At 40.7% G+C, this 15,018-nt stretch overlaps 1 protein-coding gene across 2 annotated transcripts in view; it reads left to right on the plus strand.

Moving 5' to 3' along the window:
* The window catches only part of eif4e1c (eukaryotic translation initiation factor 4E family member 1c), a 76,289-nt gene extending 64,574 nt beyond the window's left edge, over positions 1-11,715 (plus strand). Inside the window, exons 6-7 of one of the 2 annotated variants that reach the window (XM_059947284.1) lie at positions 6,235-6,371; positions 10,107-11,715. In XM_059947284.1, coding sequence (XP_059803267.1) covers positions 6,235-6,371; positions 10,107-10,221 — 252 coding nt within the window. In that variant the 3' untranslated portion in view covers positions 10,222-11,715. The remainder of the gene's footprint in view (positions 1-6,234; positions 6,372-10,106) is intronic. The other variant, XM_059947285.1, reaches the window with a different exon arrangement.
* Positions 11,716-15,018: the final 3,303 nt, after the last annotated feature.

Below are 15,018 nucleotides of genomic sequence, written 5' to 3' on the forward strand. Positions count from 1 at the left end.
AACTTTATTCTCTTGTGTGACCATCAACTTCCCTTTAATTTTTTGTTTATGACTTGTCACCTGGGTAGTTTATAGTAGCCAATTAATGTGCATGCATTGGGATTTTAGACGAAGCTGGAACACACAAATGGTGATGGAGAGAATGTGCAAACCCAGGTCTCTGGAGCTGCTGCTGTACAATCCTGTCACCATAAAACGAGCTTTTGTTTGTTTATTTAGAGATACGGAGCGGAGTGGAATGGACCCTTCTGGCCCAGCAATCCACATATTTCTCTCTTCAGCTGTCCATCTATTTTCGATGATAACTGAGGCCTGGGCAAGGTTGTAAGGAAGACCTGCAGTTGCCCATGCTGCAAGTCTCCCCTCTCCACGCCACCGATGTTGTCCAAGGGGAGGGCATTAGGACCCATACAGTCTGGCACCGGTGTCATCGCAGAGCAATGTGTGGTTAAGTGCCTTGCTCAAGGACGCAACACGCTGCCTCAGCTAAGGCTCGAACTAGTGACCTTCAGATCACTAGACTGATGCCTTAGCCACTTGGCCACATGCCACACACACAGTCCAAATCCACCTATTTAACATTAGCTTAGTCACAGGATGGTTTACCATACCAATTTGGACTGTGGGAGAAAACTTTTCATCTGAACTTGCTTTCAAGAATGAAAGCAAAGCTCTGCAGAGTTAACTAGAAGTGCTCTTTCCATACAGCAAGACTTTGAGAGGATGGTCATGACTAGACTGAACTCCTGCCTCAGCAAGGACCTGGACCCACTGTAATTTGCCTATTGCCACAATAGGTCAATGGCAGATGCAATCTCAATGGCTCTTCACACAGCCTTAGACCCCCTGGACAATACAAACACCAATGTCAAGAACTCAGCATTTAACACCATCATTCACACAGTCGTGATTGAGAAGTTACAGAACCTGGCCTCTGTACCACCTCCTGCAATTGGATCCTCGACTTCCTAACCGGAAGACCACAATCTCTGTGGATTGCTGATAATATCTTGCTGACAAATCAACACTGGTGCATCTCGGGTGTGTGCTTAGCCCACTGCTCTACTCTCTCTATAACCCACAACTCTGTGACTAGGGATAGCTCAAATGCCATCTATAAATTTGCTGATGATACAACCATTGTTGGTAAATTCTCAGATGGAGATGAGAGGACATATAGGAGTGCAATATACGAACTAGTGGATGGTGTTGCAGTGGCACTCAACAGGAGTAAAACGAAATAAATGATTGTGGACTTCAGGAAGGGTAAGATGAAGGAGCACATTCCAATCCTCATAGAAGGATCAGATGTAGAGAGAATGAGCAGTTTCAAGTTCCTGGGTGTCAAGATCTCTGCGGACCTAACCTGGTCCCAACATGTAGATGCAGTTATAAAGAAGGCAAGACAGCGTCCACTTCATTAGGAGTTTGAAGAGATTTGGTATAACAAATACACTCAAGAACTTCAATAGATGTACCATGGAGAGCATTCTGACAGGCTGTATCAATGTGAGGGTAGGGGGATTGCTACTGCATAGGACTGAAAGAAGCTGCAGAGGGTTGTAAATTTAGTTGGCTCCATCTTGGGTACTAGCCTACAAAAGTACCGAGGACATTGTCAATGAGTGGTGTCTCAAAAAGTCAGTGTCCATTATTAAGGACCTCCAGCACCTAGGGCACTCCCTTTTCTCACAATTACCATCAAGTAAGAGGTACAGAAGCCTGAATACACACGCTCAGCAATTCAGGAACAACTTCTTCCTCTCTGCCATATGGTTCCTAAATGGACATTTAACCCGTTATTTCTGTTGTTTTTGCACAAATTTTAATTGATTTACCTTTTTTTTCTTCTATATTATATATTGCATTGAACTGCTGCTAAATTAACAAATTCCACGTTACATGCTGAACTTGTATACCAATGTTTCTTGTATGAAAATGATCTGATCTCTGAACAACAATGTTCAATGGCCTTCTCAACTTCATCAAATTCACAGACAAGGTGGATTATATTGCAGTCTTCTAGACTGACCTACATTGCTGAGGCTAGGTGGGAACTCTTGGATACCTCTTGAAAAGGAACCCACTCAGGAGCATCAGGCCATTGTCACTGGTATCTTTGCCAACCTTATTGCCTCTGGGGTTCTCCCATCCACTGGCATCAACCTCAGTTCCCTTACCTGGCACTCCTCATTTCTATCTCCTACCCAAGATCCACAACACTGGCTTTCCACCTAGGGTCATTGTTTATGCCTGCTCCTGCTCCACTGAACTCTTGTCTGCATACCTTACCTCAATTTTATCGTTCCTGGATCAATCCTTAACCAGCTATATCCATGACATTTAACATGCTCTTGATTTCTTCAACCACTTTCAGTTTCCTTGTCCTGATTGCATCATTTTCAGAATGGATGTCCAGTCCCTGTACACATCCATCCCCCATCACAGAGGCCTCAAAGCACTCTGCTTCTTTCTAGACAAGAGACCTAAACGGCTCCCCTCCACCACCACCCTCCTCTGTCTAGAAAAGTTGGCCCTCATATTCAAGTATTTTGTTTGCCTCCTCCTACTTTCTCCAAACCCAAGGTGTAGCCATGTGCAGCTAAATGTTCCAAGTCTTCACTGGTAATGCTACCCAACTCTTAACAACTGCATTGGTGCTGTTTCATGCACCCATGCTGAGTTCGTTAATTTCACCAACTTTGCACCTAGCTTCCACTCTGCCCTCAAATTTACTTGGTCCATCTCTGACCCCTTTCTGCCCTTTCTTGGTCCCTTTGTCTCCATCTCTGGAAACAGACTGTTTACTGATATCTTTTATTAGTAAAACTAACTCGCACAGCTAACTTGAATATACAGTTGCAAGAAAAAGTTTGTGAACCCTTCTAAGCTTCAGATGTCAGACCGCTATCCTGACATTCTGCTGTAAAATGACTTCATACTACTTGGAATTCATTGTTTCCTCAACAATCGCAAGTTGTCCCAGCCCTGAGGCAGCAAAGCAGCTTCAAACCATGATGCTCCTTCCACTATGCTTCATAGTTGGGATGAAGTTTTGGTGTAGGTATGCATTGCCCTTTTCCCTCCAAACATAATGATGTGCATTTCTGCCAAAAAGTTCTACTTTTGTCTCATCTTCCACATAACATTGTGGAACATCCAAGTGGTCTTTTGCAAACTTGAAGTGCAGCAGCTTTTTTTTCCTTTAGAGAGCAATGATTTCCTCTGAGGTATCCTTCCATGAACACCATTCTTTTTCAGTGTTTTTCTTATAGTGGATGTATGAACAGGGACTTCAACAAGTTCTAGAGATTTCTGCAGGTCTTTAGCTGTTAACCTTAGGTTCTTTTTCACTTCTTCAGTGTTGCACGTTGTGCTCTTGGTGTGATCTTTGCAGGATGCCCATTCCTTGGGAGAGTAACAACAGTACTGAGTTTTCTCCTTTTGCAGACTATTTCTCTTACTGTGGTCTGATGAACACTCAGGTCTTTGAAAATGCTTTTTTTGCCATTTCCAGTTTGATGCATTTCTACAATTCTTGTAAGGTCCTCAAAGTTGTTTTGATTGATGCAAGGTGCACATAAGCAGATCTTTCTGGAGAAGAGCAGGCTCTTTCAGTAACCTGACCTGGTGCCATTTTATTTTTAAGGGCAGGGCACCTCTGCAACCTTGAATCTCATCTCATTGATTGGAACACCTGATTCCAAATAGATTTTGTAGAAGGCGTTGCCCTAGAGGTTCACATAATTTGAACCTAGACTGTGATTGTTTAAGTGGCGTACTCTGTATTGACAAAATGGTACAATTGTTTGTGTCATTAATTTAGGCAGATTGTCTTATTATTGTGGCAGATGAATAATTGATTTGACTTTATTACTTACATCCTTCATATACATGAGTAAAAATCTTTGTCTAAATGTGCAATTTATAGTAATTTATAATAAATAGTATGTACAACAAGACGGTCAATATAGTATAGAAATAAAGTTGTCAGGATGAATTAATCAGTCTGATGGCCTGGTGGAAGAATCTGTCCTGGAGCCTGTTGGGCCTGGCTTTTATGCTGTAGTACCATTACCCTGATGGTAGCAGCTGGAACAGTTCGTGGCTTGTGTGACTCGGGTTCCCAGTGATCCTTCGGGCCCTTTTTACATACCTGTCTTTGTAAACGCCCTGAATAATGGGATGTTCACATCCTCAGATATGCTGGGCTCTCCGCACCATTCTCTGCAGAGACCTGCGATTGAGGGAAGTATAGTTCCCATACCAGACAGTGATGCAGCCAGTCAGAATGCTCTTAATTGTGTCCCTGTGGAAAGTTCTTAGGATTTGGGGCCCATACCAAACTTCCTCAACTGTCTGAGGTGAAAGAGGCACTGTTGTGCCTTTTTCACTACACAGCCGGCATGTGCAGACCACATGAAATCCTCAGTGATGTTTATGCTGGGGATCTTAAAGTTGTTCGCCCTCTCAACCTCTCGACTTCCCATCCACCCTCACCCTATCCTTTCTACCATAACAGGGATAAAACTTTCCTTGCCTTTGCCTAATCCTCCTACCATACTACCACTAAACACATCTTCTCTCTCCCATTCTTTAGGCTGAGGCCCTTCATCAGGACTGAAAAGGAAGGGAGAAGGCAGAATCAGGTGGTTGGGAGGGGGGGAAGGGTGTGATGAAGTGAAATTCTTTCCACAGGGATCACTCTCTCCCTGCCTCCCCACTGATCCTCCTCCTGGCACTTACCTCTTCAAGCAGAGCAAGTACTACCCCTGCACCTTCACCACCTTCCTCACCATCATTCATGGCCCTAAACAGTCCTTCCAGATGAGGAAACACTTAATCGGGAAGTCTGGGATTATATCCTGTATTCATTGCTCCAGGTATGGCCTCATCTACACTGGTGAGACCAGACACAAATTGGGGAAGCACTTTTTTGAGCATCTTTGCTCCACCCACAGCAGGTATGATTTGCCAGAGGCCTCCCATCTTAATTCCAATTCCCATTCTGTCATGTCAGTCCATAACCTCCTCAACTGCCATGATGAAGCTACTCTCAGGCTGAATGAGCAACATCTTGTATTTCATCTGGGTAGGCTCCAACCTGGTGTCATAAACATGGATGTCTCTAACTTTTGGTAATTTCTCCCCTTCCCTTTCTCTTTATCTATTCTCAATTCTGACACCTTTCCTCACCTATCAACTCCCTCTGGTGCCCTCTTCCTCTTTTTTTTTTGCATGGTCCACTCTCCTCTCCTATAAGATTCATCCTTCAGCCCTTTACCTTTTTCACCTGCCAGCTTTTCACTTCATCTCTTCCCCACCACCTTTCACACCCCAGCTTGTACACCTTCTGCAACTCCCCACCACTACACCACCTGATTCTACCTTCTCCCTTCCTTTTCAATCCTGATGAAGGGTCTCAGCCTGACATGTCAACTGTTTATACCTCTCCACAGATGTTTCCTGACCTGATTTCCTCCAGCATTTTTGTTACTCTGGATTTCAAGTATCTACACAATCACTTGTTTATCATCAGTCTCCTGCTGCTTTAAACTGAATATTATAAAATTGGTTTCTTGCATCATGAATATGATTGTAAACTGTTCGGACCTCAACACTTATGGCACCCCATTTCTATAGTTTTCCTGTTTTCATTCTGAGCCCTTATCTTGTCCAGTAAGCTTTTATTACACAAAAGTGTGTGTAAATCCAAAACTGCCCATTTTTAATTATAAGACTCATGACAAGTCATTTAATCAGTGACTGGACAGGGTCTGGCAAACGTAACATGGGAGCATTTTCTTGAAAGTAAATCTGCATTTGGGAAGTGAGTTTTTAAAATTTTAAACAAAGTTCAAGGGTGAAATGTTTCTGTGAGAGTGCCAGGCAAAGACAGCATATCCTTGGTGTTAAGAAACTGAATATTCTTGTTTGAAAGGAACAGGATGCCTTTTAGGAATATAGGAAATTTAAGAAAGATACTTACAAAATAAAACTAGGAAGGCGAAGGGGATTATGAAATATTACTGGCAGATATTATTAAGAGAAGTAAAAGGCATTTAAGTATATTAAAAGCAATAGCATAACTTGGGGAAATGGGAACCATTGGAAACCATAGAAGCCATAAAATGGGGATAGGTCTTTATCTGTGTTGTTCAAGGAGAATGGTCTTTGGGAGTTATTGGATAAACCTTAATTTTGTGTTGTAATTTTTTTTGTTCCTTGTGCCAGCTTTTGTGTCTGATTGGTGAGGCCTTTGAGTATAGTGACGAGGTTTGTGGAGCTGTTGTAAACGTCAGACCAAAAGGCGACAAAATAGCAATCTGGACAGAAAACTGCCAAAACAGAGAAGCAGTGGTTTCTATAGGGTAAGTGCTAGTGTCAAAGTTTTCAATGTTAAAAGTTGAACTATTCTGAATCATACTGATTTTAGTTTAATTTCTTACCTTTTGTGTATTGGGACTTCACAAATTGTGTATAATTAACTCAATGTAAATGTATTGAAATTTTCATTACGCTCCAAATCAAAAGTTTTTAATAGGTCATTGGGCAGATTTATTTCAATGGTTGGTGGAATGTGAGGACAAATTGAAGGGGAAATGGGAATTAAGGAGTTATGAAGGGCAATCATGAGCACTAACTGGATGGCTAACCAATCCCTTTCCTGATGTGACTGCTCCATAATAATTTGCGATGTTTTCAACACTGCTTTGCTGTTATAAGATTCTATAATACACAAATCCACAAATTACTCTTGTATAACTATTCTATATAATAGAATATTATAGAATACAGTAGTTCGATTTAATATATAGAAATCCCTAGCAGATGTGATAACAATATTTATGAGGCATTTAGTGCAAAGACATAAACAGACAAAGGATTGAAGGATATATGCCACATCTAGGCAGAAATGTAGTACTTTAAATTGAGATCATGGTTGGCACAGATATTGTGAGTCAAAGGGGCTGTTCCTGTTATATGACTCAGTGACCCAGTTCTCCAGAAGGCAAGTCAGTTGCCATATTTACTTCTTGTTCATCGGGAGTTCTTCAGAATCTTCCTGGAGTAAAGCTTGTTTGTTTTTCTTTTCCTTGGCCATGTTCTCTCTCACTGGAGGTCAGGTTACAGATGCACTCGTTATGATTAAAGAATTAGCTTTATTTGTGACCTGAACATCAAAACATTCAGAGAAATGCATTGTTTACTTCAACAACCAAGAAGATGTGTTGGGGGCAGCTTGCAAGTGTTGCTATGCTTCCAGTGCCAATGTAGCCTGCCCAGAAGTTGCTAACAGTATCTTTTAGAATGTGTGAGGAAATCGGATCACCCAGAGGAAAGCCATGCGAATGCACAAGTTCCTTACAGACAGCGGTGGAAATTGAACCGATCGTTGGTGCTGTAAAGCATTGTGCTAGTTGCTAAGTTACCTTGCTGTCCTTTGAACCAGTGCCTCTCTGGGACACAGTTGAGTGAAATATTTTCTCTTCTTTGTCCTGGGACCTTGCCAAGGCAGATTTGACTAGAATTTTGAACGGTAGTGTAACTGTTAGTGAGGTATTATTACAGTTTGGGGTGATGGAGTTCAGGGTTTAATTCCAATGTCATCTGTAAAGAGTCTGTATGCTTGGGTTTTCTCTGGGTTCTCCAATTTCCTCCCACAGTCTAAAGACATACTGGTCATTGGGTTAATTGGTTATTGTAAATTATCCTGTGATTAGTTTATGGTTGGATCAGCAGTTGCTGGGCAGTGTGACTCGAACGGCCTATTCCACGCTGTATCTCTAAGTAAGAAGCCTGAACCCACCTGTTCATTTCCCTACATAGACACTGTCTGATCGGCTAAGTTCCTCCATTTCTCCAGCATTTTTTGTATTACTTTCTAAATGGATGAATTTGAAAGGTATTGGCATTTAGAAGTCCTGGTTTCCTTGTACACAGATCATGTGCAGGGATCCAGTAATTAATCAATAAGCTAAACAATGAGGGCTTTTATTGCAAGAGGACATGGAAGACAAGAGTAACAACATCAAGTTGCAATTAAATAGGCATATTTGAGATTACACAATGTTACAGGTCAATGTAACTGGAAGGATATACATATGGTAGGAGTGCAACAAAGGTTCATGGAGTTGTTGCCTAGGTGGGAACGATTGTTTTGTGATGAGAGATTTAATGGTCAGCACATCAAGAATTTAATGAGGGATTATTGCTTTGAAATGTATCAAATACTTCTGGACTTGACAGTGAATTCCCCAGTGCAGTCAATATAAAGCATTGGGAGATTACCTCAAAGGAAGTAATACCATGTGTCAGTGAGGATTGAAATAGGAAGATGGCTCTGATGAATGTATGCTGAGGAACTAGTGCAGGGGGCAGTGATTCAAGATCTTGAGTCATTAGGATCTTTTCTGGGTTGTAGGTGACCTGTACAAAAGAGGGGCATTACACCTGAACTGGAGGGGGATCAATATCAGGGAGATTTTCTAGTACTACTTAGGCTTTAAACTAGATTGATGGGAGAAGGGTACCCCTGAGAAATAGTGGCAGATGATTAAATGGGTCATAATGTGCCAGTCAGTGAGAACCAGTTTAATTGCCAGGAAAGACAGAAGAACAGTAAGGGGAGTGGAAAGACCATTGGTGTAAATTACATTTATTTCAATGCAAGAGGCTTGACAGGTAACATAAATGAATTCAGGATGTGGATTAATTCCAGGAACTTAGTATATCATAGCCATAAAGGACCATGGGAGAAGAAGGGTAAAACTGGCAGCTCAGTGTTCTAGGATATAGATGCTACCGGTGTAACAGGTGTGCAGATAAAAAGGGGAGTTGCATTCCTGTTGAGAGGATAGCAGCCATTAAATATATATTCTTGGGGAATTATCCTGCAAGTTCATTTGGGTAAGGCTGAGAAATGATGGGGGTGGTTTCCGTAACTTAGCAGGATTTGGAGGAGCTGATATGTAGAAAGATTACAGCTAGTTATAAATGTAATGGAGTAGTGTTAGGCATTTTAACTTCCCTAATATAGGCTGTTACACCATTGTGTAAAAACTTGGAGTGGAATTTGTGAAATGTGTCCAATAAAATTTTCTTTGATCAATCTGTTGAAGTATCTACTAGGGGGGTACATCACAATAACTCTTCCTGGGAAATTAGGTTGGATGCAAGTGTCCGTGAGTGTTTTGTGTACAATTACCATATCAGTTTTTAAATAGTTATGAAGAAGGACATGACTGGTTCACAGGTCAAGCTTCTGAACTTGGGCAAAATATTTGGGCTAATAGGTGAGATCATTCAGTGGTTGATTGGACATGATTGTTTGAAGTGAAAGGTGTGTCTGCTAAGTGGGAGGCTTTTAAAAATATGATGTTAAGAGCTGAGGGCCATTATATTCCTGTTAGGGCAGAGAGCAATACTGGCAAGTTTCAGAAACCCTGCTTAAGTACAGATACTGAGACCCTGGTTAAGCAAAAGAAGGGAGCATATGTTGCACATGAGCAGATGGGAACTGGTGAATGGGACTAAGATTGCTGGACAATACAGTTGTCATGGATAAGTTAGGCTGAAGGGCCCATTCTGTTTTGTATGACTCTAAACATTCTACAGGTGGCGATCAGTTTCCAAGCTTAATGGATCACCATTCAGAATCCCTGTAAGAAATTGCTTCATTACTGAGTGTATTCAAAAAGAATTGAAAGGTCATAGGATATTGTTAGAATTAAGAGTTGAGGTTAATACAAGGAAGTGGTACCAAGATAAAACAAGTTAATTCTATTGAATGTCAGTGCAAGCATGAGGGCTGAATGGTTTTCTAATCCTTCAGCTGCTGTAGAGGAGCACCAGCTCAAGAATGGGAAAACAGCTACTGTACTATGTCCAATTGAGAGGAGGGAAAAATCTGGAAATTTAGAAAGGCAGATCTCACCCAAAATCATGTGAAATTTGATGAAACACATCATCTGAAAGTGTTCCTTCTAGTGAGTCATTGATTTATCTCCCAATATTTGTTTTGCATGGGACATATTTTAGGTGACAGTGGTATTTCAGATTTTGACTTGATATTAACTTTTGTACTTTATAAACATGTTTTACAGGCATTTGTACAAAGAACGCCTAGGACTGTCTTTGAAAACTCTTATTGGGTACCAGTCACATGATGATACTTCTAGCAAAAGTGGATCTACAACAAAGAATCTATTTTCAGTTTAAGAACAGTCTTAAATGCAACAAACTTAAGATTCATCTGCTAATTGTGTTAAAATAACAAACTTTGGATCGATCAATATATACTTGGAACAAGCGAAGCAGAGCGTGCCATGTTCTGGGATTATCTTGCTGCTGATTGAATTTGGTTTCTATTGGCAAGTGAAAGGAGAATGCAAAAAGCCTTAATAATAGGTCTATAGAATTCTTCTCATTTTCTACGTCTCAAATTCAACAGTAATGGATGAACCGACTTTTCAGTTTTAACTGCAATTTCTACCTTTAACAGAAGTTGCCAGCTGCTTGGTGTGTACAAATTACATTGCTCACTTCAGTACAAAGGGCAAAGTCCAATAAGTACTTTTCTAATATTTGGCAAGACTTCTGGCATGTTGAGACCTATCTAGAATTTTGGTTGGTGAAGCTGAGAGCAGTGTGTTTGTGTGCAACAAACAATAAACAACAAAATACTTATTCCCATAGCAATACACATTTATATGGTTGTGTCGTTTTTACAAATGGCATGTTCTCGAGTAAAGTATTCATTAAGTAATGGCACTCTGCATGGAAACAAGTGCAATCTAACATAGCCACATTCATAGTATTGCTTAAAGGACATGTATTTGTACTAGGGTGAGATTATTCCAAATCTGCCTCAACCTAGTATAAATGTGGGTGAAGTTGTAGTATACTACATTGGTGAGCCAGTGTGAGAAATGACTAGCTGCTTCTTGAAGATGGATCTGAATGCACATTGGAAGCCAATGGGAATGTACTGTTCATTTTATCCCCCGGTTTTTTTTCATGGCCGCGTTAAACTATTTGAAATAATATAAACAGAGTAAGAACTGGCAAAAGTGGAAAAACTATACTTAAACCTTTAAGATTTCAAATTGAATTCCAAGACTTGTAGACTGAAAGATATGGGGGCTAACCCATATTAGTTTCTAGATGATAACACCACAATTTCTTCCTTAATTCACTTGCCCTGTACTTCCAAATGCTCATAAATCTTTTCCCTAAGTATTCTGTCCAGTAACTGACTTGTTTTCCTTTGCCCTGATGTGCTTTCTGTGCCTGTTTAAATTTTGTTTTGAAAAGACTGCTTTATTTCAATTTTGATACAATTCCCACAACATTCCCACATCTATTCAATCTCCAGCCCTAATTTTCATCACTGTTGCATTGCATTTTGAGATGAACATGATTGCATGCAGGACGATTCCTTGGATAATATTTTCTAAACTATTTACATTTCTAAGAATTACTGTGAATTTAATTTGAAAGTTTTGAAAGGACTTTAACAGTTATCATTTGAGATTCATTGGATTTGTATAGCTTTTCACAGTAGATGAAATCAGAATTAGGGATATTGCTGAAGAACAGGAAATTAGATGCTTTTAATATTCTCTGGTATTTTCTCATTTGGTATTATGCATTGTGTGAATTCCAGAACCTGGTAATAAATGGCAACAATGGAAATATTCATGAATTATTTTGCTGCTGTGAGGTATTGCATCTCTCCTTTAAATGAATTATCAAGAACATTGAACAATATACAGTATAAGAAGGGGCCTTTTGGCCCATGATGTTGTGTCAACAATTAAATTAGTGATCAAAAGGCTAATTGAACAAATCTCCTCAGTCTACACAATTTCTATATCCCTCCAATTTTCTCACAATCATGTCCCTTAAAAGTTCCTAATGTACAGTATCAGCCTCTACCACCACACCAGGCGGTGTACACCATTCTCTTAAATAAACTTGCCCCTCACATCTTTAAAATTAAGTCTTCTCATCTTTAATGTATGTCCTTCGGTATTAGATATTTCAACCCTGGGGAAAGATATCTGTTCACTCTATCTTTGCCTCTGCCTCTGCCTCTCATAATTTTTTAAACCTCTATCAGATCTTCCCTCAGCCTGTATTGCTCCAGACAAAACAACCAAAGTCTATCAAACCTTTTGTTGTAGCACGTGCTCTCTAGGTAGCATTCTGGTAAACCTCTTCTGCATCATTCCAAAGCTTGGAATCTTTTCTATAATGGGGCAACCAGAACTATGAAGTACTCCAGATGTGGCCAAACTAAGTTTATAAAGCTGCAGCGTAACTTCCTGACTTTTGAACTCAGTGCCTTTACTAAAAGGCACGTAAGCAAAACATTTGCCGCCTTAACCACCCTATCAAACTGTGTAGTCACTTTTAGAGAGTTATGACCTTTGACCCCAAGCTCCCTCTGCTCATCACTTATGTGTCTTGCCCTTAGTGTACTGGTTCTTTATATTTGACCTACCAAGATGCAGCACTTTATATTTGGCCAGGTTAAATCTGCTATTTCTCCACCCATTTCTGCAACTGATCTATATTTTGCTGATCTATCCCAGTTGAACAGCCTATCCACAACACCACCAATCTTGGTATCATCTGCAAACTTACTAAACCACCCATCTATGTACACTTTTATCCAGGTCACTTATGTACATAACAAACAGCAGAGGACCCAGTACAGAACCCTATTGGATCGCTGTCTTTGTTAGAATTAAGTCCCTTCAAATACCATCCTGTCTTTTATGGGCATGGCAGTTTTGAGTCCAATTCACCATTGAACCATGAATCTTAATCATCTAGATTAGTCTCCTATGATGGATTGTGTCAAATGGCTTACTAAAATCCACAGCTCTACCTTCATCAATTACCCTCGTCACCTCACAAAACTCGTTAGTAAGACACGACTCGCCATGCTGGCTCTCCTTAATTATGTCATGGTTTTCCAAATGCTCATAAATCGTATCCGTAAGTATTCTCTCCAGTAACTGACGTGAGACTCACCTGTCAAGGTTTCTAGGATTATCCCTGATTCCCTTGAACAATGGAACACTAGTTACTTGCCAGTGGTTGGGGTGGAACAAAGTATTGCTCAAAGCCCCAGCAATCTCTTTACTTGCCTCTCAATAACCTGGGATATACCATTGGGCACTAGGGACATAATGCTCTTTTAGAGACCCAACGCTACCTCCTTTACTTTGAATTACCATAGCATATTAATATTTTTGGCATTTGCCTCTGTGTCCTCAGTAAATTCTGATTTTAAAAATGCTCATCAAGGATCTCACCAATATCCTTTGTATCAAAGCAAAATTTCCCACCCTCTCCCTAGTTATAAGACTAAGACATAGGAGCAGAATTAGGCTATTTGGCCCACTCAGACTGACTGTCATTCTGTCATGGTTTATTTTTGCCATTCTCCTGCCTTCTCCCCATAACCTTTACTATCCTGACTAATCAAGAACCTATTAACCTTGCTTTAAGTATACCTAGTGACTTGGCCTTCACACTCATCTGCAGCAATGAATTACACAGATTCACTAGTCTCTGATTAAAGAAGCTCCTCCTCACCTCCATTCTAAATGGATGTCCCTCTATTATGAGGTTGTGCCCTCTGGTTCTAGACTTTCCAACTACAGGAAACATTCCACGTCCACTCTATATATAGGCCTTTCAATATCTGCTGGATGTCAATGAGAACCCCCCCCCCCCCCATTCTTGTAAACTCCAGTTGAACACAGGCTCAGAGCCTTTAAACATTCATAATACATTAATCCTGTCATTTCTGGAATCATTGTGAACCTTCTCTGGATCCTCTCATGCAGCACATGCTTTATTAGATAAGGGGCCCAAAACCGCTTAAATACCCAAATATTACATGTAATCTGACTAATGCCTTATAAAGCCTCAGCAATACATCAAAGTATATTAAAAAAATATACTTGTCCACTTAAAATGAATGCTAATGTTGCATTTTCCTTACTACCAACTCAACCTGCATGAGAACTCCCAAGTTCCTTTGCACCTCTAATTTCTGCTTTTTTCCCTGTTTAGAAAGTAGTTTACACCTTATTCCTTCTACCAAAGTGCACAGCCACATATTTCCCTACACTGTACTCCATTTTCCACTTATCTGCCCATTCTAATTAGTTAGAGCTGTTGGGGAGGATTTAAACTAAATTGGCTGGGATTTGGGCCTCAAGATAGGATCTACCCATATAGACTCAGTGGATATGCCTTCCATTATGTCCCCTCTGCTTGCAGCTGTGATATTGTCCCTAATTAATACTGCAACTCTTATGCTTACTCCCTTAACCCCTTCCCTTATCTTTTCTAAAACTTCAAAACCCTAGGACATTAAGCACTGATTCCTGTCCCTCTCTCAACCAAGTCTCTGTAATGGCCACAACATCATCATTTCATGTACTGATCCATGCTCTAAGTTTGTCACCTTCACCCATCACTGTCACTCTTCAAACTAATCCATTCTATTGCATCTATTACTTTGCACTTGTCTGCCTTTGCAGGCCCTGACGTTGGTCTTCCTATGCATCCCTCCATTTTTTGACACACTGTCTTGGTTTCCATCCCCCTGGTAAACTAGTTTAAACCTTACAGAGTAGGTACTGATCAGATGTGGTTTGCAGCTCCGCTGCCTTGAGGCTATTCCTACTCATGGGACAGGCTTGGAGAGGAAACTCCCAAGGGGAAGTTATGGAGTTGGATTCCCAAAAGCAGTCCTACATTGAATTTAATGCTGACTGGCAACTCCTGCGATGTTGCTGGTACCAAAGTGCATCAGTCTCTGTGTTCCTTTGGGTTCATCAGCTATATGGAGAGGGGGAGCTTGCTACATAGGCAACAGCTTGCCCTCCATATCGTACTGCCCAGGCCTGCATATCTAGACAGCTAGGACTCAATCTCCATGGTCAAATCTGACCAACGGAGGCTTTAGACTGCCCTAGCGAACCTCCTAGT

This window comes from Hypanus sabinus, chromosome 22 (genome assembly GCF_030144855.1).
Source record: "Hypanus sabinus isolate sHypSab1 chromosome 22, sHypSab1.hap1, whole genome shotgun sequence".
Taxonomy (NCBI): domain Eukaryota; kingdom Metazoa; phylum Chordata; class Chondrichthyes; order Myliobatiformes; family Dasyatidae; genus Hypanus; species Hypanus sabinus.